This window comes from Chanodichthys erythropterus, chromosome 8 (assembly GCF_024489055.1).
Source record: "Chanodichthys erythropterus isolate Z2021 chromosome 8, ASM2448905v1, whole genome shotgun sequence".
Lineage (NCBI taxonomy): Eukaryota > Metazoa > Chordata > Actinopteri > Cypriniformes > Xenocyprididae > Chanodichthys > Chanodichthys erythropterus.
Window position 1 is genome coordinate 24740080 of NC_090228.1, and position 24693 is coordinate 24764772.

A 24693-nucleotide genomic window follows, 5' to 3' on the forward strand; every position below is an offset into this window, starting at 1 on the left:
ATCTGAAAACGATACATATAATTCTGCCTTAAAATTTCTATAGTTATAGTTGATCTGAAAATGGTGAGGTCTAGACATTTTTTCATCTAAAAGTAAATAATTTTGAAACTTTAAGGGGCTGTTTTCACGACACCGTTTTCAACCACAAACGGAAAACTTTTAATGCCTTTTGGCCATTCATTTACAAGACAACCGCATTTTAGGTCCTGAAAACAAAAACTTTTGAAAACGGGTTTCAAAGTGAAAGTTTTAAAAAATATTACCGTTATTGTCTCCATGTAAACTACAAAAAAAAATGCAAATTTGTGAAAATGGTGACATCATGCGCATGCGTGTTACATTTTCAGTCTATAGGTGCGTACTGTTTCTTTACAAAGTGACATCGCCACCTACTGGCCTAGCATGAATAATACAGCGGTTTTAGACCTTCTTGTGGATCTGTGTGAACAGGGATCATTTCGAAAAAAGCAAATGAAAAACTTTTCTGTTTTTAGTACATAATTGTCATTTAGTTGTACTCTTAATGTCATAACATTGTCGGTTGTGTTACCTGTGCCATTAGCTGCAGGTGGCTGCTGTTTCCGTGGAGGCTGAGGTGGAGAATCTTCACACCTGCACCAGGAAACACAAACTACATTAACTTTCAGTTCATACAACACTTCTATACAAAAAAAAATGACAATATGTAGTTCTATTAAACATTCACAGTATCCACAAAAACACACCTGTAACATGACTCAAACAATCTGCAAACAAATTGTTTTTTCAGTCTAACCATACTTTTCTGAGCAATTTTTGCAATGACTTTTAACCAACTAAAGTCAAGGAATCTGCAATAAATGTTATTAACAAAACTGATAATTGAAATAAATCTGAAATAAAATACAATTTTATTTTATTCACCCTAATTTAATTTTTTTAGAACTTTATTCTAACCTAAAATGATATAAAACTATTTATTTTGTTAAAATCTACACATATATGGAGGTGAATGATCAGAAACCTCTCCTCAACATACAGCACACAAGCCAAACGGGTCGCCAATCAAATTGGAATCAATTGAAATGACATCAGTGGAAAGAACACTCTGTACTGACATATTGCTGTGAATGCCTCTCTACGTATAGACATTGACAGGGTCATGGGGGGTGGGATGTAGTAGCTATTTTTATAGCTTGGCGTGTGGCGTGGGCAGCCCACTGCGGTCAGTCCTGCTGTGACAGAGTACAGGAGCAGGTCATTGAACTGCCAACACACATCAGTTTACCACAGCCTATAGAAGGAAACTATAAAACAACATAATGCTAAAGTTTTCTTCAAAACAACAATACAACTTTTAACGTTTACTCAATCGATTTTGTCAATAATTATTTTCATATTGTGGCCGATAACCAATATATGACCGATATTATGTCTTTCCCCACCATTGACGAAATTTTTCGCCATTTATGACACAACAATTCCCGGAATTTTACGGCAATTCATGTTTTCGCTAATACGCATCTTCTGAAAGAGTACAGAATCTCCAGATCAAAACACAGGCAAAGAAGAAGCATTGCTTACGCTAACACGATCATCAAACAATAAACAGTATATAAATCAAAACTGCCTAAAGTTAAGTAATGACATGTCGACCCAGGGCGAGCTATAGGACTGTGAAGCTTTGGGGGTGTTGATGGACTTGATCCACTCCATATATGTTTTGATCATCGTTCTGAATCAGATCCAGACGTAGTCTTCGACACAAATGCATTTTTCTCAGCTTTTTGTTCAAAATGTTGTTTTTGTTTGAAACTTACCCAAATTCAAGTGTTGATAAAAAAAGAATGTATTAAGAATGCATTAATGGCCATTTTCCTGATTGCATTCGCACCGCAAGTAGGAACTCTGAAGCTGTGCTTGTTGTTGTGACTTTTATTTTGACAGCGTGGCAGACATATTTTGCCAGAGCCTGAGCACACGGCTCTCCCATTCTCCATCTTCATTAGTTTACAATCTGTTTAACAGTCCTGTCTAAATTGTTAACTATTTTTTTAAACAGAAGCTCTGTTCTTTCTTTTGATATATATTGTATGTTCAGTATGCTGTGCTTCCCTAATACCAATAAACTGATTAGTTAATTTGTTCATAAATCCCATTACTATAAGTGTCTATATACTATACAATAAAATGTTCATGTGGAAATATATAGACGTTCAAAAACCATTAACCAATGACACTAATTCCAAAATATAGCTGCAAGCAGCAATTACGGGGCCAAGCACAAAAACGGCACAAGAAGCCAGCCAACATGGCCGTGAGCATCAGACCAACAGCAGCAGTGAGCAATTAGAAAAAAAAGTTATTAGCATTTTTGTCAAGTTTGTTATAACTTTTGAGCACGAGGTGGCGCTGGTCCGAAACTTCTCAGGCTGCTTCAGGGCATTGTCCTGATGACCCATACCAAATTAATGAATTTTGGTCAAACCCATCAGAAGTTATAAGCAAAAATAGCCATTTTTCATATCTCCACTCCAGTAGGTGGCGCTGCGCCGAAACACTGTATGATGCCTCAGGTCATGCTTGTGATGACACGTACCAAGTTTGGTCTGAATATGTCAAAGCATTGTAGAGATACAGCTTCAAGAGTAATTTTTGCATCATCTCTCAAATTCTTTGCTCCGGTATACGAAAACGGTTTGACTTATCAACTTGAAATCCATAACTTTTTGTCGGCATGGTCTGAAGATGATACGGTTCAATTTTGGTGAAAATCGGAGCAAAGGTCTAGGAGGAGTTTGAAAAAGTAGGTTTTTAAAGAAAAACAATATGGCGGACAGGAAGTTCAGCTGAATATGGCAAATTTGATATCTATGTTCTCAGCATGACCCAAGGAATCTATTGAGACCAGTTTCATTACAATCGGTAGATATTATCAAAAGTTATTAGCATTTTTGTCAATTTTGTTATAACTTTTGACCACAAGGTGGTGCTGGTCCGAAACTTCTCAGGCTCCTTCAGGGCATTGTCCTGATGAACCATACCAAATTTATGAATTTTGGTCAAACCCATCAGAAGTTATAAGCAAAAACAGCCATTTTTCATATCTCCACTCCAGTAGGTGGCGCTGTGCTGAAACATTGTATGATGCCTCAGGTCATGCTTGTGATGACACATACCAAGTTTGGTCTGAATATGATAAAGCATTGCAGAGATACAGCTTCAAGAGTCATTTTTGCATCATGCCTCAAATTCGTTGCTCTGGTATACGAAAACGGTTTGACTTATCGACTTGAAATCCATAACTTTTTGTCAGCATGGTCTGAAGATGATACGGTTCGATTTTGGTGAAAATCGGAGCAACGGTCTAGGAGGAGTTTGAAAAAGTAGGTTTTTAAAGAAAAACAATATGGCGGACAGGAAGTTCAGCTGACTATGGAAAGTTTGATATCTATGTTCTCAGCATGACCCAAGGAATCTACTGAAAACAGTTTCATTACAATCGGTTAATATAGTCAAAAGTTATTAGCATTTTTGTAAATTTTGTTATAACTTTTGACCACAAGGTGGCGCTGGTCCTAAACTTGGTATGCTCCTTCAGGGCATTGTGCTGATGACCCATACCGAGTTTCATAACGATACGCTAATGCGTTCATAAAATACAGCATTTTAGCACCAAATTTAAAATGGCCGACGGCCAAAATGTCCAAAATGGGAAAATTGATTCCCCGAATCCAACGAGACCAAATTCATGATTTTTGGCCAAACCCATCAGAAGTTATAAGTAAAAATAGCCATTTTTCATATCTCCGCACCACTAGGTGGCGCTGCGCCGAAACGCTGCATGTTGCCTCAGGTCATGCTTGTGATGACAGTTACCAAGTTTGGTCTGAATACGATAAAGCGTTGCGGAGATACAGCCTTATGTCTATTTTCGCAAGCACTACGTACAATTCGTTTGCGTGTTTTTCGAAAACGGTTTGAGAAATCAACTTGAATTCCATAACATTTTGTCGGTATGGTCTGAAGATGATCTGGTTCAATTTTCGTGAAAATTGGAGTAACGGCCTAGGAGGAGTTCGAAAAAGTACGTTTTTCAGAAAATTCAAAATGGCGGAAAATTTTTCATGACGGAAAATGACGTCATATGGTGCAATCGATTCGTCTTGACCCAAGGAATCAGAGGAAAAAAGAATTTTGTTTCTAAAACTTTCTTCAAAAGTTATTAACATAAACATAAGTGCAACTTTGGACAGCTGATGGCGCTAGAGGGATTGAGTTAGAGACTCCAAATTTGCTATGGACAAAGGTCAGACTGTCCTCTAACTGTGTGCCAAATTTCACAACTTTCCCGCAAGCGGTTCTATGGGCTGCCATAGACTTCAAGAGCGGAAGAAGAAGCGGAAGAATAATAATAAGCGTACGGAACGCCAACAATAACAATAGGTGCCTAAGCACCTTCGGTGCTTGGCCCCTAATAAGAATTCCCTAGGACTTGCATAGAGGATTTATGGCCTAAGGCTCATGTGCTCTACATCCATTATCTGAAACTTTGTCAACTCTGTAAAGCTCTTTTTTGTTGGTGTCTATTTTTGAGTTGTTTTATATTCACCTGGTCTTCAGCACATCATTCATCTTCTGTTCCAGGTCAAGTCTCCGGCTGCGTTCTCTCTCCAGCTCCTGCTTAAGAGTCTCCACATTGGTTTCTTCTCGGAGCTTCCGCAATTCCTCCTCTGAAATAAAAATCATACAAATTACCATATATTTCAATTAACACTTTTGTATGAAGACAGATATTATGATTTAGTCCAGGATATGTAGGTGTTAACGAAGTTTTATAAACATTTCTTGTCTTACAAAAATGTTTTTTTGACATACACCATAGTAATGCAATGGTGTACTGTAAAGTACCTAGATGTACCATGTAGATAGTAGGGTGATTAATATTTAATTTTCATTTTATTTTTAGTGATTTTTATTTATTTGGCACATGAATATGGCAATATTGATGCTTTATATCACCACCTAAAGCCTAAATGCCTAAATGGGTGATGATGGATGTATTCATAATACAATACTATACTTCGCCAAGGGGATTCATACAAACAAAACCAGAGTTAATACAGTAAGAAAAAAATAAGTTAATAACATTTAAACGCTACAGTTAAAACATGTTCATTACTTCATTTTGTATGACACCTTACAATATATGGCCATTTACACTGGAAACTAATATGCTATACTTCAATCTCTTGTATCACTTCACACTCTCTTTCTCATTTGATGACAGATTTCAAATCAATATTTAATTTATATTTATCTATATTTATTTACTTAGCAAAGTAGCTTTGCAACAAGCAGGTTCATTGCACTCATTCAGTCATTATCGCAAAATAAGTCCCTTTTGGATAATATAAGATGTTTCAGCTTCACATCAGGGACAATTTAAAAGTGTTTTCCTCAATAACTCTCCAGTCTTCTGTTTGCGAAATTTCAGTAGTCTAATGCACCGCTGCGAGCCTGCAGCTATGTACTCTACATGGTCTTTGTTCCCAGCAAAGCGTTATAAATATTTAAGTGCTAATATGAGCTTCCCTCATACAGAGAGCCATAAATGAGAGAATAAGATCTGAATGACCATCAGCACTCTATAAAACTCTAGAGCCTGAACCGTGAGTTCAGAATAATGGCCATTAGTGGAAGTGCTTCTGTGTGACAGATGGTCTCAGAAGAGATGAATGCTGTCAGCTGTACGGAGGTACATCACTAAGCAGGCAGTCAATTAATCTATAGTGATGTTTCTATTAACAGCATTTAGATTTTCACAAGCCTGAACTGCCTAAATATAGATTCTAACTAAAGTAAAAAGCCCGGGGATCCTAATATAGGACTAGCATCCAACCCTTTTTAGTGGTGTTAGCTAAGGTAAGCATCACTATTACTATTGCTCATGTGTAGAAATAGAAGTTTAAACAAACTTAGTAAATAATAATAATAATAATAAACTTGGCACGTAATGTTTCTTTCAGTGTAGTATTAATTTTCTAATCAATCTGACTAACAGTTTTCGCTTTTGACAATAAAATCGTTAAAAATCCCTTAGACTAAGAGGCTGTTTACACGACACCATTTTCAACTAAAAACAGAAAACTTTATGTGTTTTGGCTGTTCATTTACACAAAAACAATACCATTATCACACAAAAATAAACACAAAAGCGTGAATTTGTGAAAACGATGATGTCATCAGTGTTGGGCACGTTACTTTAAAAAAGTAATTAGTTATAGTTAATTGTTAATTCTCACAAATAGTAACTGAGTTACATCATTATAAAAGTAACTAATTACCAGGGAAAGTAACTATTGCGTTACTTAAAAAAAAAGGCAATTATCAAAATGCCCCAAATATTAAATATAAATCTAAAAATAAATTATTATTTGTTTAAGTAGGCCTATGTTATGTTTTAAATTCATCTATTTGATTATGAAAAGTGAACAACATGAATAAGATAGGATACATCATAAGATGCGCAATATATCGTGGGTCAGACATGATTTTGACCACTTCATTAAGTTTTGTTTTATAGAAAGCCTTTCTTTAAAGTGAATTTTGTTTTGTAAAAATTGTATCTTAATTTTAATCAATGTTTCATCAACCAATTGCCTGAATTTAATAAATAAGAAGCAAATACAGCAGAAAATATAATCATGACATGGAGGTGCCGGCACGATCACTTGCACGTGAACTGGAGCGTTGTTTCAGGCTAAATGAACAGAAACTCAGCGTATAGGCTACTTGCCTCACAGACATGAGAAATATATCTATAGAAAGATTGAAATGTCTAATTGTAAATGAAATAATACAAAATGAAAAAAATGGCTATTCTCTGATTATGTAATCCGAATTAAATGTGCATTTTCTCACTAAGCACGTCCACGGAGATGATTAGAGTCAGCAATGAGAACTTTATCTTTGCAGCCAACACTGATTCAGAAAACATTAGTTTATTAATAAACAATTAAAATGTCTCCTTGCTGTTTTTGTCACATTCATAATCATTACATTTGCCGGTGCTTTATGCGTGCGCTTGAGTGCTATATCGCCTATATTGCGTAAACGATCATTATTATGGTTTATTCTCTCCAGTATTTAAGAAATCAAATTAACATAAATGTGATTAGTCAACTAATGGCTTAAATGAACAACTACTAGCCAACTAGAAAAAACTTATTTCACATATTTTCGATCCAGCACGTCACAAAGGGTATTCTGGTTTGAGCTTGCGCTCCGCTCCCATGCTCTAACACACACCCACACACACGGAGAATCGAGCTCAATTATAGTAACGCAGCATTTTTTTGTCAGTAACGGTAATGCCGTTGTAACGGGGGGAAAAATAATTCGTTTGATTACTCATTCCTGAAAAAAGTAACGCCGTTAGTAACAGCGTTTATTTATAATGCTGTTATTCCCATCACTGGACATCATGCACATGTGTATAACGTGTTCAGTCGTGGATCTGTGTGGGGATCGTTTTGACAATGTCATCATCTGTATGCGAAAAACACAAATGAAAAAAACGTATAAAGTATACTTCAGTTTTGATGGGAACGATTAGCTTACACATACAGCAGAAAGTATGTTCTAAAGTGTGAATATGTGTAGTATGAATGAAATTCATACATACAACATCCATCATGTTCTCACTGACCTACAACTGTTGCATCGCTTCAATGCCATTCATAAATCCTCTACCATGGCCACATGTGATAATAAAGTGTCCATCATATGCACACTTCAGATTCTTGATTATGTGTGAACAGGACATTTTCAAAAACACCAGTAAACCAGTTCTGGCAATTCACCTGTAAGGGAAGTTGTAACATTACCAGTAAATTACCGGTATGATGTTGTGAATGAACAAAGAATGAAGATTAACGGTATGAGCAGGTACAAAGTCAGAATGTGTTGACATAAGAAGTTTGCTTTGGGCCAATCAAAAAGTTACTATGGAGATGATGTGATTACTCTTCCACTGCTTTTTAATAGTTTTTCTATGTCAATATATGCACTTAATGGACATCTTTGACCGTTGCGCCACATCTCACAGCTTTTTCAAGGTGTCGAGCTCGAGACCCAGACTTCTTTTTCATAAGAGCAAAAATGCATTATTTTTGATCGTTCCCTTATGTCTGTCACTGAGACTTAGACAAAATGTTGCCAAATTGAACAGTTAGTGAAACTAAAGCACTTTTCCTCATATGGGCGAATGAAGACAACAGCGCAGTGTTTAAAGATCACTTCCAATGACTGACATCACAGAATTTACTGGTATTTTGGTGCTGGTGTATGAATGGTCTCTTACCAGTAAAAAGTCACAACGGCGTTGCTTGCGTGAACAGCATGATTGTGTATTTACCGGTAAAGTCATTCTGGTAATTTTACGGTAATTTACCAGGATTGCTGTGTGAAAGGGGCTATTGATTAGCTGGTTCAGGCATATTTGATTAGGGTTGGAGCTGAACTCTGCAGGACAGTGGCCCTCCAGGACAGAGTTTGCCCATCCCTGCTTTAGCGTATGTAAAAAACAAAGTATACTTTGGGCTTTACATTAAAGGAGGCTATTCAGAACACCTTAGCAACTGCACAGCAAGATGCTAACAGCTACTCTGAAAACCTTAGCAATGCTAACAGCCACTTTGATCATCCTAAGCCCCGGGTATACTTCGGCCGTCCGCATTCGTGCACTGTCCGCATGGCGTAATTTTCGTTGCGCGTGCAACAGTGCATGCGCAAGCAGGACAGAAGAGTCCACTAGGTGGCAATACGCACAGTACTGAGCACAATGAGCAGTTGTCGAAGAAGAGAAAGATGCACGAACGCGACTGTACGCAAGACGTGTCCGGGTGCGGAAAGTGAAGTATACCCAGGGCTTTAGCAACCACAATGCCATGACAACCACTCAGAACACCATAAAAACTGCACAGCAATACGTCAACAGCCATTCATAACATCTTGACAACGTTAGCATCATAACACTCCAAAAACTAGCTGAGGTTTTTTTTTTTTTTAAGGAAAGGGTGCTTCAAAGTGTTTCTAATTTTGCGGATGGACAAATCACCCAATGTACCAAGCCATGGTGTCTCTAATCAACAGCAAGCAACATCTTCAGATCTGTCTTGATCATTATAGGCAGGTCACACTGAGAATAGACTGATTATGATACTACAAAATCAACATTCTGTCTTATTGATCTTCTTGTCTCTTCAGAAGGAAAATCATATATTTCTGCCTTCTATTTTCTTACTCAAAGGCTGAATGTGTTTGTGATCAGTCCCTGTGTACAGTCCCTGTGTTCAGTCAACATATTCCTTCAGAATATGTTGACTGAAGTGCTGAAATTATATGTTAGTCATATCAAAACATCAACAGAAATGTATAGGTAACTGAACTGGGAGGTGAGGGGCAACAGTGAAACCTGCAGACTTGGCAACACTGCTATTGGTCTACATGTTTTTTTGTTTTTTTTTTGTTTTTTTTCAATAATCTTTTTTTCCAGATTCTCATAGTTTCTTTCTCTCTAAAGGGGCTTTCACACTGGAGGAACCTTTTCATAGTTCCAAGAACTATTGGCTGAAGTACCCAGATTTTGCCATGTTTGCAGGAACTAGGAACAATTTTAGCTCTAGGAACTCCTTTTGGGGGAACTATGTTAGCTCCTACTTCAGAGTGGGGTCTTTTTAAAAAGCTGTGTAAACATATTTACTTCACGAACATGGAGAACAGCAATAACAGCATTTACCTGTTGTCTGCAGGGTTGTGTTCTTTTCTTTGTAATACTGAAAGTTATCATAGGAGATTTTGTCTCTTAGCCCCAATTTTTACTCTTTCAGTCATGTAAATTATGTGTTTATATTCCATCTCTGTTATCACGAAACCCACGACACACAACAAACACAGCTCTGATCATGGCATCTTCCATCCACCAGTTGTAAATGTTGCATTTAAAGACACCATTGTCGGCCACTTTACAATCCTATTCCCAGTGCAAATGCAACCAGGAACATGGCCCGGAGGAGAAATTAGTTCTTGGGGGAACTATCCTAGTGGCTAGTTCCTATAAATGAGTTCCTATAACTATTCGGTAGTTATAGTAACAAGCCACCAGGGTGGTTCCTGAGAACTAAATGTTCCCATAGGGCCATTTTCCTGGTTGCATTCGCACCGCCAGTAGGAACTCTGAAGTGACAAAGGCTTAAAGGTTGAGAGGTCCATCTATCACTGTTTTCCATGTTCGTAAAGTTAGTTTATTGAGTAAATATATAGGCTATAAACTGTGTGTGTACACAGCTTTTTTTAAAAATGGTGGGTACTGGTGTTTTTTAAGCAGTAGGCCAATCAGATTACACTTACATCACTGGTAGTTCCTATTGTGCTGAGTTAGACCCTACTCTGTATTAGGAGTTAATTTAGGCTGCATCCGAAAACTTAGGCAGCTGACTTGGTGCCTCGCTGCCTTACAGGCAAGGACTCTGCAGACAGCGTTTCCGCATGAAGGTACCTCACAAAACTGATTTCAGACAGACCTCTGAGGCAGTCTAACAGTTTAATGATCTACAGGACTACAACTTTTGTTTAACCTCAATATTAGTTATTTAAAGTGATGGTTCAAAAAAATCTCTCATTTACACACCCTCAACTAAGATTGATCGTCCATCAACAAACCCTCCTTTCAACAATGAACCTATACTTCTGTCAAATGTCTGACCAGCCTATTGTGCATAACAGGACATTTAGTGTAACATTTTGATTTCAAAATCAAAATACACAATTGAAACTCCTCATGTAAATCACACAAGACAATTTACTAACACCCCAAGTTGATTCTAATAGTATAATTGTAAGCTAACAACTCGATACTCTAAACTATTTGATAAAATAGTTCATTTTATATTTATTCATTTAGCAGATGCTTTTACAATTGAGAAATACAACAATTCATCTTAAAGATGCAATAAACATGAGAAGTGCAAGCAGTACAAAGTTTCAGCCATCGTTCAGAATAGAACAAGCTAGAATAAACCATTTAGAAGCAGACATCACAGTTGTGTGTACATGTGCATTGTGGTGGCAGAAAAACAGTGGGAACAAATGGAGGAAAACAGGCAAAATCCATGGTCGAAATCCAAAAGTCAAAATTGCGAAATATAATCCTTTTTTATTATTTTATTCTGTGGCTTCCATAGACTGCTACTGCTGTCATTTTCAGCTGTTTCTTGAACATTGTCAGGGATTAGTTTTCATTTTAATTAGTTTTAATTAATTAATAAAAAAAGGTTACATTCTATTTTACAGTGCTGTAGATACATTGTAATTACTCAAATAAGTACTGAGTACTATTTATTAGGTACATGTACTTACTATGGAGTTACAGTTAGTGTTAGGGTTTGGTTTATGGTTAGTTACTTATAATTATGCACAATTTACTGTTATTACTATAGTAAGTACATGTAGTAACGTGTAACTACGGCACTGTCAAATAAAGTGTTACCAAATTTTACAGTATTAAATTAAACATTTAGCTTATATAGCTAATACAGCATTTCCATCAGCTTTTTTATTGTTTTTGTTGCATAACATTTTTCCGATATGTCAGGGACAATATCTTCAAGTGGAAGGATGCCACCTAACAAATTTGCTTAAAGGTGCCCTAGAATTAATAATTTTATTTATCTTGGCATAGTTGAATAACAAGAGTTCAGTACGTGGAAATGACATACAGTGAGTTTCAAACTCCATTGTTTCCTCCTTCTTATATAAATCTCATTTGTTTAAAAGACCTCCGAAGAACAGGCGAATCTCAACATAACACCGTCTGTTACGTAACAGTCGGGGTGTACGCCCCAATATTTGCATATGCCAGCCCACGATTGAGGCATTACAGAAGGGCAGTTAGTATTACACAAGGGCAGAACGTCTGGATGTGCACTGCTGAATAATCAGACTAGGTAAGCAAGCAAGGAAAACAGCGAAAAATGGCAGATGGAGCAATAATAACTGACATGACAACATGATATTTTTAGTGATATTTGTAAACTGTCTTTCTAAATGTTTCGTTAGCATGTTGCTAATGTACTGTTAAATGTGGTTAAAGTTACCATTGTTTCTTACTGTATTCACGGAGACAAGACTGTTGTTATTTTCATTTTTAAACACTTGCAGTCTGTATAATTCAAAAACACAACTTCATTCTTTATAAATCTCTCCAACAGTGAAGTGTTAGCCAGTTAGCCACAGAGCACAACCTCAAACTCGTTCAATATCAAATGTAAACACCCAAATAAATACAATGCTCACACAATCCGATGCATGCATTCAGTATGCATGACGAACACTTTGTAAAGATCCATTTTGAGGGTTATATTAGAAGTGTAAACTTTGTTTATGCTGTGATAGAGTCGAGAGCTCGGGAGGGGGCGGAAAGCGCGCGATTTAAAGGGGCCGCAACCTGAAATCGGCTCGTTTCTAATTATGCCCCAAAATAGGCAGTTAAAAAAAAATATTTAAAAAAAAACTATGGGGTATTTTGAGCTGAAACTTCACAGACACATTCAGGGGACACCTTAGACTTATATTACATCTTTACAAAAAAAAAAAATTCTAGGGCACCTTTGATAAAATTATGTTGTCGTTAATTCTTCTAATAAAACAACAGCCTTTAACTTTGACTGTATTAACAATATAGAAAGGCCTCTAGTAACTTCTTGTTTAATTATGGCACCGGGTATGAATTAGCAACATTCTTGTAATAGAAATGATAAGCCTATGAAGCCTGTCAAAGTAAGAATGCTGGGAAGGTCATGAAATATATATTGCTTCTTCCTCTCCCATCATTCTCTTTCTCTCTTAGTAATAATAGCCCTTCACAATGTGCTTCATGATCTCTCTCTCTCTATCTGTCAGTAGATTCACAGCACCCTGCAGACAGACAGGAGTCGCCATCAGGCACCAGTAACAGAAGTGGAGCGATCTGCTTTAGTGCTGATAGTCCTCCATCCTGCACAATAGAGCCATTTCAGAATGACCACACAAACACTAGACAGATAAATAGAGATATGAGTCATCATGTCTGATGTTTTCCATGAGTACACGTTCCGGTAAATTTCCAGAAACTTTCCAAATTTTACCAAAAGTTTCCAAAAATCCTGGAAAGTTTCCAGAAATTCTCTGGAAATTTTCCGCCTCTTTGCATCCCTAGATACGAGTCATTATGTCTGATGTATTTCATAAGTACACGTTGCATTTTAGTCAGACTCTGGAGACTGAACTAAGCTTAACTTATGCTATTTTTATGTATAGGTTGAAATTTGAAGGAATATAAAGATTTTTTTTTATTTATTTGTGCTTAATTCAGTCCTTACCAAAAAGAGCTGTGGCTGCACCATGGTAAAGCAATGATATCATGGTAGCACCTTAAAGGGTTAGTTAACCCGAAAATAACAATTCTGTCATCATTTACTCACCCTCATATTGTACCAAATCCATAAGACTTTCATTCATTTTCAGGACACAAATTAAGATATTTTTTAAAACCTAAAACCAAAGAGATTTCTGGTTTCAAGCTCCAAAAGGTCAGCTTTCACGTGAACGGCACACATCAAGATGAGCTATATGAAAGTGAAGATATTTTGTGAAGACTTCAATTTTGTTTTGTTTTCACATCCAAACGTTCACATCGCCTCAAAAAATTTGGATGAAACCACTGGAGTCGCATGGATTACTTTTATGATGCCTTTATGACCTTTTTGGAGCTTTGGAGTTTGGAATGTTTGATTATCTAGATTTTCATTTGGAAGGACAGATATTCCTCAGGTTATATTTTTTCAAAAGAATAATGAAAGAATATGGATTTTGAGTGAATTAACCCTTAAAGGGTCGAGAATTGAGAAATCAAATTTTCCTTGATCTTTTGATATATAAGAGGTCATTGTACTATAAAAATATCCTGCAAGTTTCAGAACTCAAAACTTCCATATTATTCCAAAAACAGCTTTACCAAGCACAAAAAATGACTTGTTTCGGATTTTGTCCCATTGTCAAGTCAAGTCAAGTCACCTTTATTTATATAGTGCTTTTTACAATGCAGATTGTGTCAAAGCAGCTTTACATTGATAACTGGTACATAATTTGGCTGCACAGCAGCTCTTAAAGAATGGTGTCAATGCAGGCAGATCAAAGCACTGTTGATTATCAAATGTCAAGTCAAATGTCAAGTGTCACCAACTAAGCAAGCCAAAGGCGACAGCGGCAAGGATCCCAAACTCCAACAGGTGACATCAGGCGGCAAATAGGTGTTAAAATGGAGAAAAAAACCTTGGGAGAAACCAGGCTAAGTCAGGGGACCAGTTCTCCTCTGGCGAACAGTGCTTTGTTGCGATCATAAGTCCGATAGGATCGCACCATTCAAAGTATTTATTTCAATTCCATCCAGTTGAGGTATGGTTCAATTGTGGTTCCATTGTGACGTAATAGTGCGACAAAAGACCGCCTCTGCAGAAGATCAACACCTGCTTCTACATCATTGTCTCTTTAGCCCCGCCCACCAATTTGGACTTATATATAACGACTTATATAGTGATGGCTGATTTCAAAACATTGCTTCATTAAGCTTCGAAGCGTTATGAATCTTTAGTGTCGAATCATTCACCAAACTGCTGAAATCACGTGACTTTGGACTGCTCCGAACCGCTGATTTGACACAAAAGATTCATAACGCTCTGAAGCTTCATGAAGCAGTGTTTTGAAATCGGCCATCACTATATAATCATTATTTTGTTTTTTTTGGTGCACCAAAAATATTCTCGTCGCTTTATAATATTAATATTGAACCACTGTACTCACATGAACTGATTTAGATATGTTTTTAGTACATTAATGGATCTTGAGAGAGGAAATGTCATTGCTCCCTATGCAGGCCTCACTGAGCCATCGGATTTCAACAAAAATATCTTAATTTGCGTTCCAAAGACTATTGAAGGTCTTACGGGTGTGGAACGGCATGAGGGTGAGTAATAAATGACAGAATTTAAATTTTTGGGTGAACTAATTCATTCATTGCAAATAATTCATACCAAAAACAGCTTTACAAAGCACAGAAAATGACTTGTTTCGGATTTTGTCACATTATGAAGTAATAGTGCGACAAAAGACTGCCTCTGCAGAAGAGCAACACCTACTTCTACATCATTGCCTCTTTAGCCCCACCCACCAACCCGGGCATGTCAGGTACTAGTAAATACGAGACAGAATCCATCACCAAAGTCTTTGCATTGCCTTCCTTGTGATTATAACATTAAGAAAGCGTGGATGAACTTTATTTTTAACAGTTTCAGTCAGATCACATTAGTAAGACACTGTTCCTTTGTCCATTTCATCTTACTGCGGATTCATTTTAAACAAGAGTTCAATGCAGGCTTTCTAGAGAGATTGAAAATAAAAGATGATGCAGTGCCAACTATATTGGATCTGACAGTTATGTCGTAACACTCAAGTGTGAGAAACAGTGTTTTTACTAAGTGTCACTATTCCTTTGATACAAATCGTTTGATATGTACTGAGTATTTATGCTGTAGAGCTGCAGTAGAACTGTGAATATTTGTGATAGTTGTGATTTGCTGTTCTGTCCTTTGCTTCAGCATTTATGGGGTTAATTTGGGGGATTCACAGATACAGAAGCAAGCACATAGAGAACGTTTCTTTAATTATTGTTTTGATCTAAGCCATTCGCTGTAATCCTGAATAAAAGCTTAAGCAACTGTTTTGTCATCAGTAAGACATTACAACACATTTCATTTTATCTAAAACACGATACTGCAAATGACAATGTATACGCTTTTCACTTTATCGTAAACGATGAACTATGAACAGCCTATAAGAACGACAGTGTGACATACAATGGCTCATTTATTCATAATTCCGTTTACATGAAACACCGTAAAGTCGACTGGTAACTCAAAGTACTTAAACTTTATTTGCCACAACCAAGACTTATAAAGCATATGTAATACGCATAAATGTTTCACAATGTTGGCAAATGTTTTAACTATTTTCTAAGATCGGAAGTTTTCAAAACAATTCCACATGTGTAATGGCAGGGATGTTATTTTAATATGCAAATCTGTTACCCAATCATAGCAGTGGGCGTTTACTTCCAAGTTTTCAATGTGGCACGCCCATCAAAATGGAGTGTTCGAAACAGATGGTCAAAAACAACAAATATCTTATTACTTCTAAATTAGGGTGTGTTTTGATGTAAAAAGTCGTTGATGTAAAAACTAGTTCATGACCCGTTTAAATATATACAATGTTACTAAATGATTATCATATTCATGTACCATTGTATTAATTTGTTACTCCAAAGAATATCATAGAATAACTCTGTGTCAGTAGATTACCACGTGTTCAAAAACATGATATGATCACAGATTTTTCTAAGTGAAGAAGCATACACTGTCCTTTCAGTTTGCACATAAGTGCATCACATAATTTTTTTATATCTTTGAATGTACTGTACTGTCTGTGCACTGTCATATAAATTGTGACACAACTTTATAAAACTAGGCCAGGGAAATCTGAACTTCATGAAATCTGGCACAACTTTCATTAAAATAATAATTAAGAGAAGACATTAGCATTAAAGTATATAGCATTATTAAATGCAGTCATCTTGCCTGTTACATTTTCAATTTGAATATTAATGTAATGTAAACACATCATAATACCATGCCTTAACCAGACACAAAGGGCCAAACCCACGATAAAAGGTCAGTGTTAATCAGAGTTTTTGACATGACAACGAAAAGTTTCTTTTCCGCAGCATCATAGAACATAGAAACTGTGTGTCCAAAGATGATAATCTTAGGTTCTTTGAATAGTGTTAAAAGGTATAATCTTAATTCATATTTCATTGTGCATGACTAAAAGTCATAATGAAAGCAACAACAATCAGATCTTGAAAATAAATGAAAAGAAACAAGAACAATCAAACTGTGAACTCTATGTGAACACGTGTTTCCATGACAAAGATCATGACTATGACTCAGCCCCTGAGTATGTATTTTAATAATGTTAAAATGGCTTCATGGTTATTCATTTGATTGTGTTCTTAATTTGATTGTATTTATCCATTTTGTTGTGAGAGCCGGCCCACACACTCTTCTGATTGACTGTGATTTGAGATTGATTTTGTTGCATCTTGTAGCCGTGTCGTGTCTGTTGTGGTCAGACAAAAAGCTTGTCCCTGGAATCTTATCGCATAGTGTTTATTTAGGACTTGATGTCAAATGCATACATTAATGTACATACAGTAGCCTCTCATAATGTCTGTTAGGCTGCACTTATATTATGGTTCAAGTGATTCAACACAGATTGGATGTAAGCAGGAAAAAACACATGGATTCCAATATTCTCAATATTCTTAGGCATCATTCATACATGGAAATAAATCTGATATGAATCGGATACGTGCATTTGCAATGCAAGCAGACAGATCGGATATTTCCCTGTCAATGCAAGTCATTCACCATTGAAAAAGCGATGGTGGCACATGACGTCAAATATGAACACATGACCCTTTTCAATGCCGCAATGGAGGTCAAAGGCTCAAACCAAAGTTTTGCTGACCTTTAAAGTTGGAGCAGAAAGCAGAAGCTTGTATTATCATTTCGTCTGCGTTTATGGCAAATCATGCCATTTTTACTTTCTTTTCAGCCTAAGTTTTTTTTGGTTCGGTGTGTTTACCTTGGGTTGTTTCGCCAGGTGTATAGTGTAAATACAGATATACCTGCAGTGGAAATGCAGCCCCATTATCTCTTAGCAGTCTGGATGCAGAGCTCATAAATGTTATTATGTTATATCTAAGAAGTACTATACTTGTTTGCCTGTTTTAAGGCAGGAACACACCAAGCCGACGCCGACGAACTAGTGGCGACGAAAGCAGACAGCGGGGTTGGCTCACGTCAGCAGCATCTGGGTCCAAAGTTGGCCTGACACACCAAACCAACGCTCGTCAGCCGACGGCCAAGTAGCACGTCTGTTCTATGCCTGCGTAAGATGAAATGCCTGCCCGAACCAGCAGGTGGCAGTAGCTGAACAGCCAATCAGAATAAACAAATGGCCGACGGACCGTTGAGCTCCGACACCGATTCAACATGTCGAATCGGCCGAAAAAAAAGCCGATAAGGACCAACTTCAGCCGACGGTGCGGAACACACTTTGAAAACTTAGTTGGCTGACGAACAAAAACTGCCCGACGGCCTACCGTCAGCTTGGTGTGTTCCTGCCTTAAGGCTAGTTTAGATCAACATATTCAGAAAAATGTCTCTCATCCATACCAACTTACCAAAATGTAAATATAAATTGCATATAACATAAATTACAATAAAAAAACAATATTTACCCCAAATAAAGAAATATAATACATTGCATACACATACCTCAATTTCCAAGTCAGAACGCCATGATAAATTAGCACACATACACATAAGCTAATTTCATCTCCACCTATCAGACCATATAAAAGATTCAGAAGCTCTCAGAGCTGTTACATACACTCACACCAGACTAGCTGTGTAAGGCTTTGAGGTCATTCTATGTATTCATCCTCATCCATCAATCCCTAAATAAAACCTCATTGACTTCCTCTGCTAATGGTTTCACACTGGAACATACGAGTGTTACTAGAACAAAACAGTCACACCACAAATTTCTTTGAGAGATCCACTTTGAGAGCAGCAATTATACAAAGACTTGCAACAATCTCAGGCTGGCCCATTTATATCACATCGCCCGGATCCTGACATAGGCGATACAGGATTACGCCCACTCTCAGTTCTTTTGCCACTTTAATTAAAATTGTTTTTTATTATTATTATTCTTTTTATGGATTACTTAGTCTATGCAGCTATCCTCCTTGCATCCTACCACATCTCACTTCTACTGCTGTCTGTGCAAACCAAACATAGTGGGTGATAGATTTTATATTAATAACACTGTACTGCAAAGGTTGAGGTAATAAAATCAGTAAAATCTCAAAACAAATCCAAATAAATAATTGGTTTCTGAAGAACATTTGATTTTATGACCAACAAATCACTCTTTATAATGTTTTTTTCCCATTATTGTGTATGTTTCTTTAAATCGCTGCCTTTACAACTTAAATAATTTACAACATAACAAAAATACAGTGAATTCGATATCAAGTAGATAATACTCCTGCCGAGGCAACATGTCCTCCAACCAATATGACTATATAGGTCATTTGTCGTTTACTAAAGTTGCGCCCCTATCGACAACAGGACACTTTCATTTTAATGCATTGTACCCTTTTATCTGCATCATATTTCGGGTTACATAGCTCAATTGGTAGAGCATTGTAATGTACAACAATATGCAATCACGCGATCATGCGATCGTGGGTTCGATCCCAGGGAACTCATGTGCTCATAAAGTGCATGTGCACTATAAATCACTAAGGGTAGGTTTAGGGTTGGGGTAGGTGTAGTCATTAATAAAAGAAATGACATTTGATAATTGGAAATAGAACAAATGGTGGGTAGATACTTTGTAAAAAGTCCACACACTGCATTTAAATGAACATGCATTTTGATCGGTAATGATGGTCATACGTCATTACATGACAACAGACGTAATGCGACACTGTCATTATTTTTACGCCAACTAGAGGGCGCATTACTTTAAATCATAAATATAGGTCATAATAAGGTGCTTGAAAAAACAACCTATAGGGTCATTTTTTGGAGGAGGACAGTCTCTGCCAAGGTTATGGCAAATGTAGCCTGTTTGAGCATGTTTGAGCCTGTTTTTGAGTCCCATCCATCTCTGCCCATCAGCATAAAGTCTGATTTATAGCTTATTTTGGCCAAGAACCGCCCACATAGAAAGGGAGAGACTGTTACACCAACATGTAAAGAGAGTAACTACTCAAATTTATCATTTCATAATAGTTAGGCAAGGAACAAACAACTGTGGGCAAACCATTGGAGACTAACTTTAATAAAGTTAGCATCATTCATTGTTATTTTCCTCATTATTGTGAAGTTGGTTTGAAACAATCTGTATTATGGTATAAAGTACTATATAAATAAATAGGTGACTTGACTTGACTAACCAGTTTTCTTTGAAATCAGATTCTTGATTTTGTAGACAACATCAGTGGCCTAAGAAGAACTGTGTGCTGACCAACCTCAAACACAACATAAAGCAAAGGTCATAAGCGGTCACTTGTGGGTTGCTTGACTTAGGAAGCTTACATGTGCTCTTACTAAGCATGGCAGCAATTCATGTAAACCTATTAAGATCACAGCAGAGATGAATGACCCTAGCCTGGAGAAATACTAACAACACAGCTAACAAAGCTAACAGCTAACAAACAGCTCCCTGTTAACTGAGAACAAACATTCTTATCAGTTTCTCTCTCATTTGGTCTCTGCTTGTGTAATTAGCATCGACCAGTGGCCTGGTTTGATGTTCTGGTAATGCTGCCTCTCTGCACTGCATCATGGGACTATAGCTTTGGGCATGACCTGTTTTACTGTTGTCACAACACACCATCAAACTCTCAGCCAGTGAGTTATGTGTGGATCCCACTAGACAAGTATATCAATTATCATAAATACCACATCTTTAAAAAGCAACTGAAGAATGCAGAATTAGTGGTGGCACTTTATTTTACAGTATGTGCACTTCCATGTACTTAAAGTGTACATACCTAAGAAAGTACGGAAACACTTTAGTATAGGGAACATGTATTTACTATTAACTATGACTTATCCCTCAATAAACTCCTAATTTACTCCTTATTAATAGTTAGTAAGGTAGTTGTTAAGTTTAGGTATTGGGTAGGATTAAGAATGTAGAATAAGGTCATGCAGAATAAGGCATTAAAATGTGCTTAATAATTACTAATAAACAGCCAATATTCTAGTAAGATGCATGCTAATAAGCAACTAGTTAAAAGACCTTAAAATTAAGTGCTACGGAAAGCACGGTCAATGTAGGTTAACTACATGGGTTAAATAAAAATAACTCCTCTGTATAGAAAATTGACATAAACATATAAGAATCCAATATTTCTCCAAATGTCCATGCTTTTAAACTAAAAGCCTATATTCAGACTCTTTGCATCACAGAAATACATTATATTTTAAAGTATAATATAAAACCATTACTTTATATTGTAATAATATTTTTCTGTATGTTTCATATATCATGATGAGCTTGAGACATCACAGAAGGTTTTTTTTCACAGCCTACCTGACTGAAATGCCTCATTAATATGCAAGTCATTTCAACTCATTACTATCCAATTCTTTTGTCTTCTCAGGTGAGAATGGCCCATTTTCAGTGGTGATTCACGCCTCCTCGCATACTGTGTTTCTTGGCAAAAAGTGTCTTACAAAAACTAAATAAATATATTGTTTTATATGAAGGAATAGGCAGCATAATGTTTACATAATTTTGAAGCAAAAACTCTAGTCTACAACCTCCAATACCCAGAAGTCTTGTAAACACAGATTTAGCCTGATTTCAGTGACTTAAGTTTTTGTTTTTTCAATAACCACGCATAAACGTTATTCCTTCAAAAACACAAACATGTACATACATGTTCCTCACATATTATTGTAGCCTAGTTTGTGCTGAATACAGTGTAATGACACTTTTGTCATTAATATGTTTATGAACAACTGAAAAAAGCACAAATGTCAGGGCATGTCAAAACTTCTCCAAGCCCCAAATCAGCCTCAGACTCCAGAGGGTTAATATTCACTGTCATTACTATGAGCGCTGGTGTTTTCGATTCATCCTTGAAGTTGGAGGGCGCTCTGTGCTTTTTTAGTCCACAAATTCATCTAAAAGAAGAAGAGGCTATTCCATGAATGGAGTTTCCAATTCATACAGCAGCCGGAGGGCGCTAAAGAAACAAAAACTCATCTAAAATTCATCTATAGAAGAAAAGAAAACAGGAACTAACTGCATGTCTTCTAGAGCTCGCTAACCATGACTTTTACATCCAGATAAACACTTTTCAAGACAATAAATACACGATTGAGATGATGAATGCATGTATTGCCTCTGAATTTGCATCTGAATAGCACTGGCTCTGTGGGCGTGGCCGCATTAGTGGATAATGAGCTGAATCACGGACTTCTGACATGGCTCTCTTTTCATACAGATTACATAAACACAGAAGGTTTGTTTTCGATTTGACTAACATGATTTAAAACCTGACATCTTAACGTTTTTTTAGACATAAGTGTAATTTTTCTGTGATTAGTATTCACTAAGTTACAGTTCATTTTCTGAGAACTATCAGATTGGACTTCGTTCAGAGGGAGAGGAGAAATCACGCATCATGTTAGTTTTCTTTATTTTACAAAAAGCACAACATTTTGTTTTTACTCTGAGTGTATACAAATAAAAGAAGATATTCTATAGTTTCAATTGATATATTACTTATGTCTCTATGACAAAAAATTACGGAGTATTTTAAGTCTGTTTTGCTGCAATGTGAAAAAAAACCTGCAAAACGCGCCGGCGCGTTTTCAGACCTCAGAGTGTTAAGGTTAGGTTTAGGGGTAGGTTCAGGGATAGTACCCAATTATTGTAATTACTATAATATATATAAAGTGCTACCGAATTAGTAATACAGAATTGAGACTCTAAAGAAATAGTACATCTAAAATTCAATTATCACTTCTGTAGAGTACAAAAGGAACAGATTATTTGCATTGCTGCTCTTATTTTCAATTACAATTTTCAATTATTCAATTCAATGTACTTTAAAGTAATTCCAAGTCTTCACAAAATATTTTTGTGTGAAAAACAGACTTTAGTTGTTATTAAAACTGGTCTGAATGATTTATTCACAGATCTCACCGATTCTGTTCTTGAAATAAGCTCAGTGATTTTTGTGTGAACTATTACCTTAAATCAACACTTTCAGCAAGAAGAAGGAAATCAAGAGCTTGACTAAAATAGTGTTGACCACTTACTGAGGCTGAGGTTGCCTTTGAGTTCATCTGTGATTCCATCGCAGAATAACTCCATATCTGAGAGATAGGCCTCCATCTTGGCCCGATGTATCAAGACCTCATGAATAATCAAAGTAATATGGTTCCTCTAATGTTCGAGCATAGTTGCTTTCAGTCATCAAGGCCCCAGTGATTTTTTTTTACTCCACTAACAAAACAAAAAAAATGTTCTTAAAATTCAAGTTTGCTTCTTGGTGCACCAAATACTTGTGGCTAGTTTTGCCTGTTGTGAACTAGTCCAAATGACAGGAAATGTAAAATCTAGAATCTGGCATCAAATAGACTGTGTAGGTCCATTACTACAACCCTTAAAACAACAATCACAAAATGAGGCTTAGCGGACTGGATCTAAACCCTGCGGGAGAATTAAGCACCTAGAGGAAAACTACTGTTCCCTACTGATTGAGGTGAAACAAAAGCTCTATTCATCAGACAAAACCATTAGCCCATTCTGTTCACATTCTGTAAGGTCTTTTCCACAACACTGAGCAGTTGTTTGAAATAGAGCCATGTACTAATACGAAGACAATATAGTGATGTTACCAAACTCAACATGGTATTGTAATTTGGTCCAGACGCTTCCATGACTCAAGTTTAGTGTTGTCAACAACCAGACTGTTGTTTAAAATGGATCCATTTGAATTTTTTTCCATTCATAATTTGCATGCGCAAAGAGTTTGGTGTATCTTTATTCAAATCAGACACTACTTGTGACACCTATTCATAACTCTAACAGAATTGCACCCTTAGGAACCAAGGTTCAGGTTCCTCAAAACATTTTTCAGAAAATATCTATTCCTTGCATCAATAGTATCAGTTTAACTTTGATATTGTTTTATATGATGCCAATGGGGAACACTGTCCTAGTTGTTTTGATTTCAAATGTCAAGGGACATGCAGATACTGTCTTTAAAGACAAATGCAGAAGGCAATATTCTCTGCTATTTCATACCAACATCCTGTTTCTTGGAAACTACCTGAGATGTAGCTCATCTGTCTGTGGGTACACAGGAAAGTATTATTTCCTGCACATCAAAGTCAGAAGAACAAGTGTCACTTCTTTTAACTAAAACAATATTAATCATCATTTTCTACTTTGATATCATCAAAAGCTCTCAGATAGCATAGGATAACCATTTCTTTGTTTGTGCCTGATTATTTTATTATGCAGAGCTCAAAAGGTCTAGAGACCTTTAAAGACCAAATAAACTTACACTTCGTTTGACATTACTCATTACTGGTTTTGGTCTGGGTCTCATTATTCACTTTTTTTTTTTTTTTTGTCTAGATCTGAGTCATGACTTATCTCAGACAACAGCAGTCTATTTCCGCTGTACAGGTGATAATTGCCTCAACCACGGGTCAGCAGGCATCTTCAGCCATTAAGAGAATTTGCAATAATTATATTTTTGTGGCTGATTTAACATGTAGAATCGCCATTAGGCCGTCGATGAGAGAGAACACTGATTGGCTGTTCGGTTTAGCGAATGAGTCAGTGCACGAGAATAAGAGCAAAAGTGATGAAAGCAAGCAAAGAAGTTATGTCGGCACAGACAGAAGGCTGTTCTAATTTTACATCATTTAACCTGAGCATTCCACTGCA

The 24693-nt window shown here is 36.6% G+C and overlaps 1 protein-coding gene across 5 annotated transcripts in view; it reads right to left on the minus strand.

The window, feature by feature from the left end:
• gramd4a (GRAM domain containing 4a) overlaps positions 1–24693 on the minus strand; it is an 87814-nt gene that overhangs the window by 33597 nt on the left and 29524 nt on the right. For all 5 annotated transcript variants that reach the window (XM_067392389.1, XM_067392390.1, XM_067392388.1 and 2 more), the window contains 2 exons: positions 4592–4712; positions 551–612 (listed from right to left, as the gene is read on the minus strand). In XM_067392389.1, coding sequence (XP_067248490.1) covers positions 551–612; positions 4592–4712 — 183 coding nt within the window. The remainder of the gene's footprint in view (positions 1–550; positions 613–4591; positions 4713–24693) is intronic.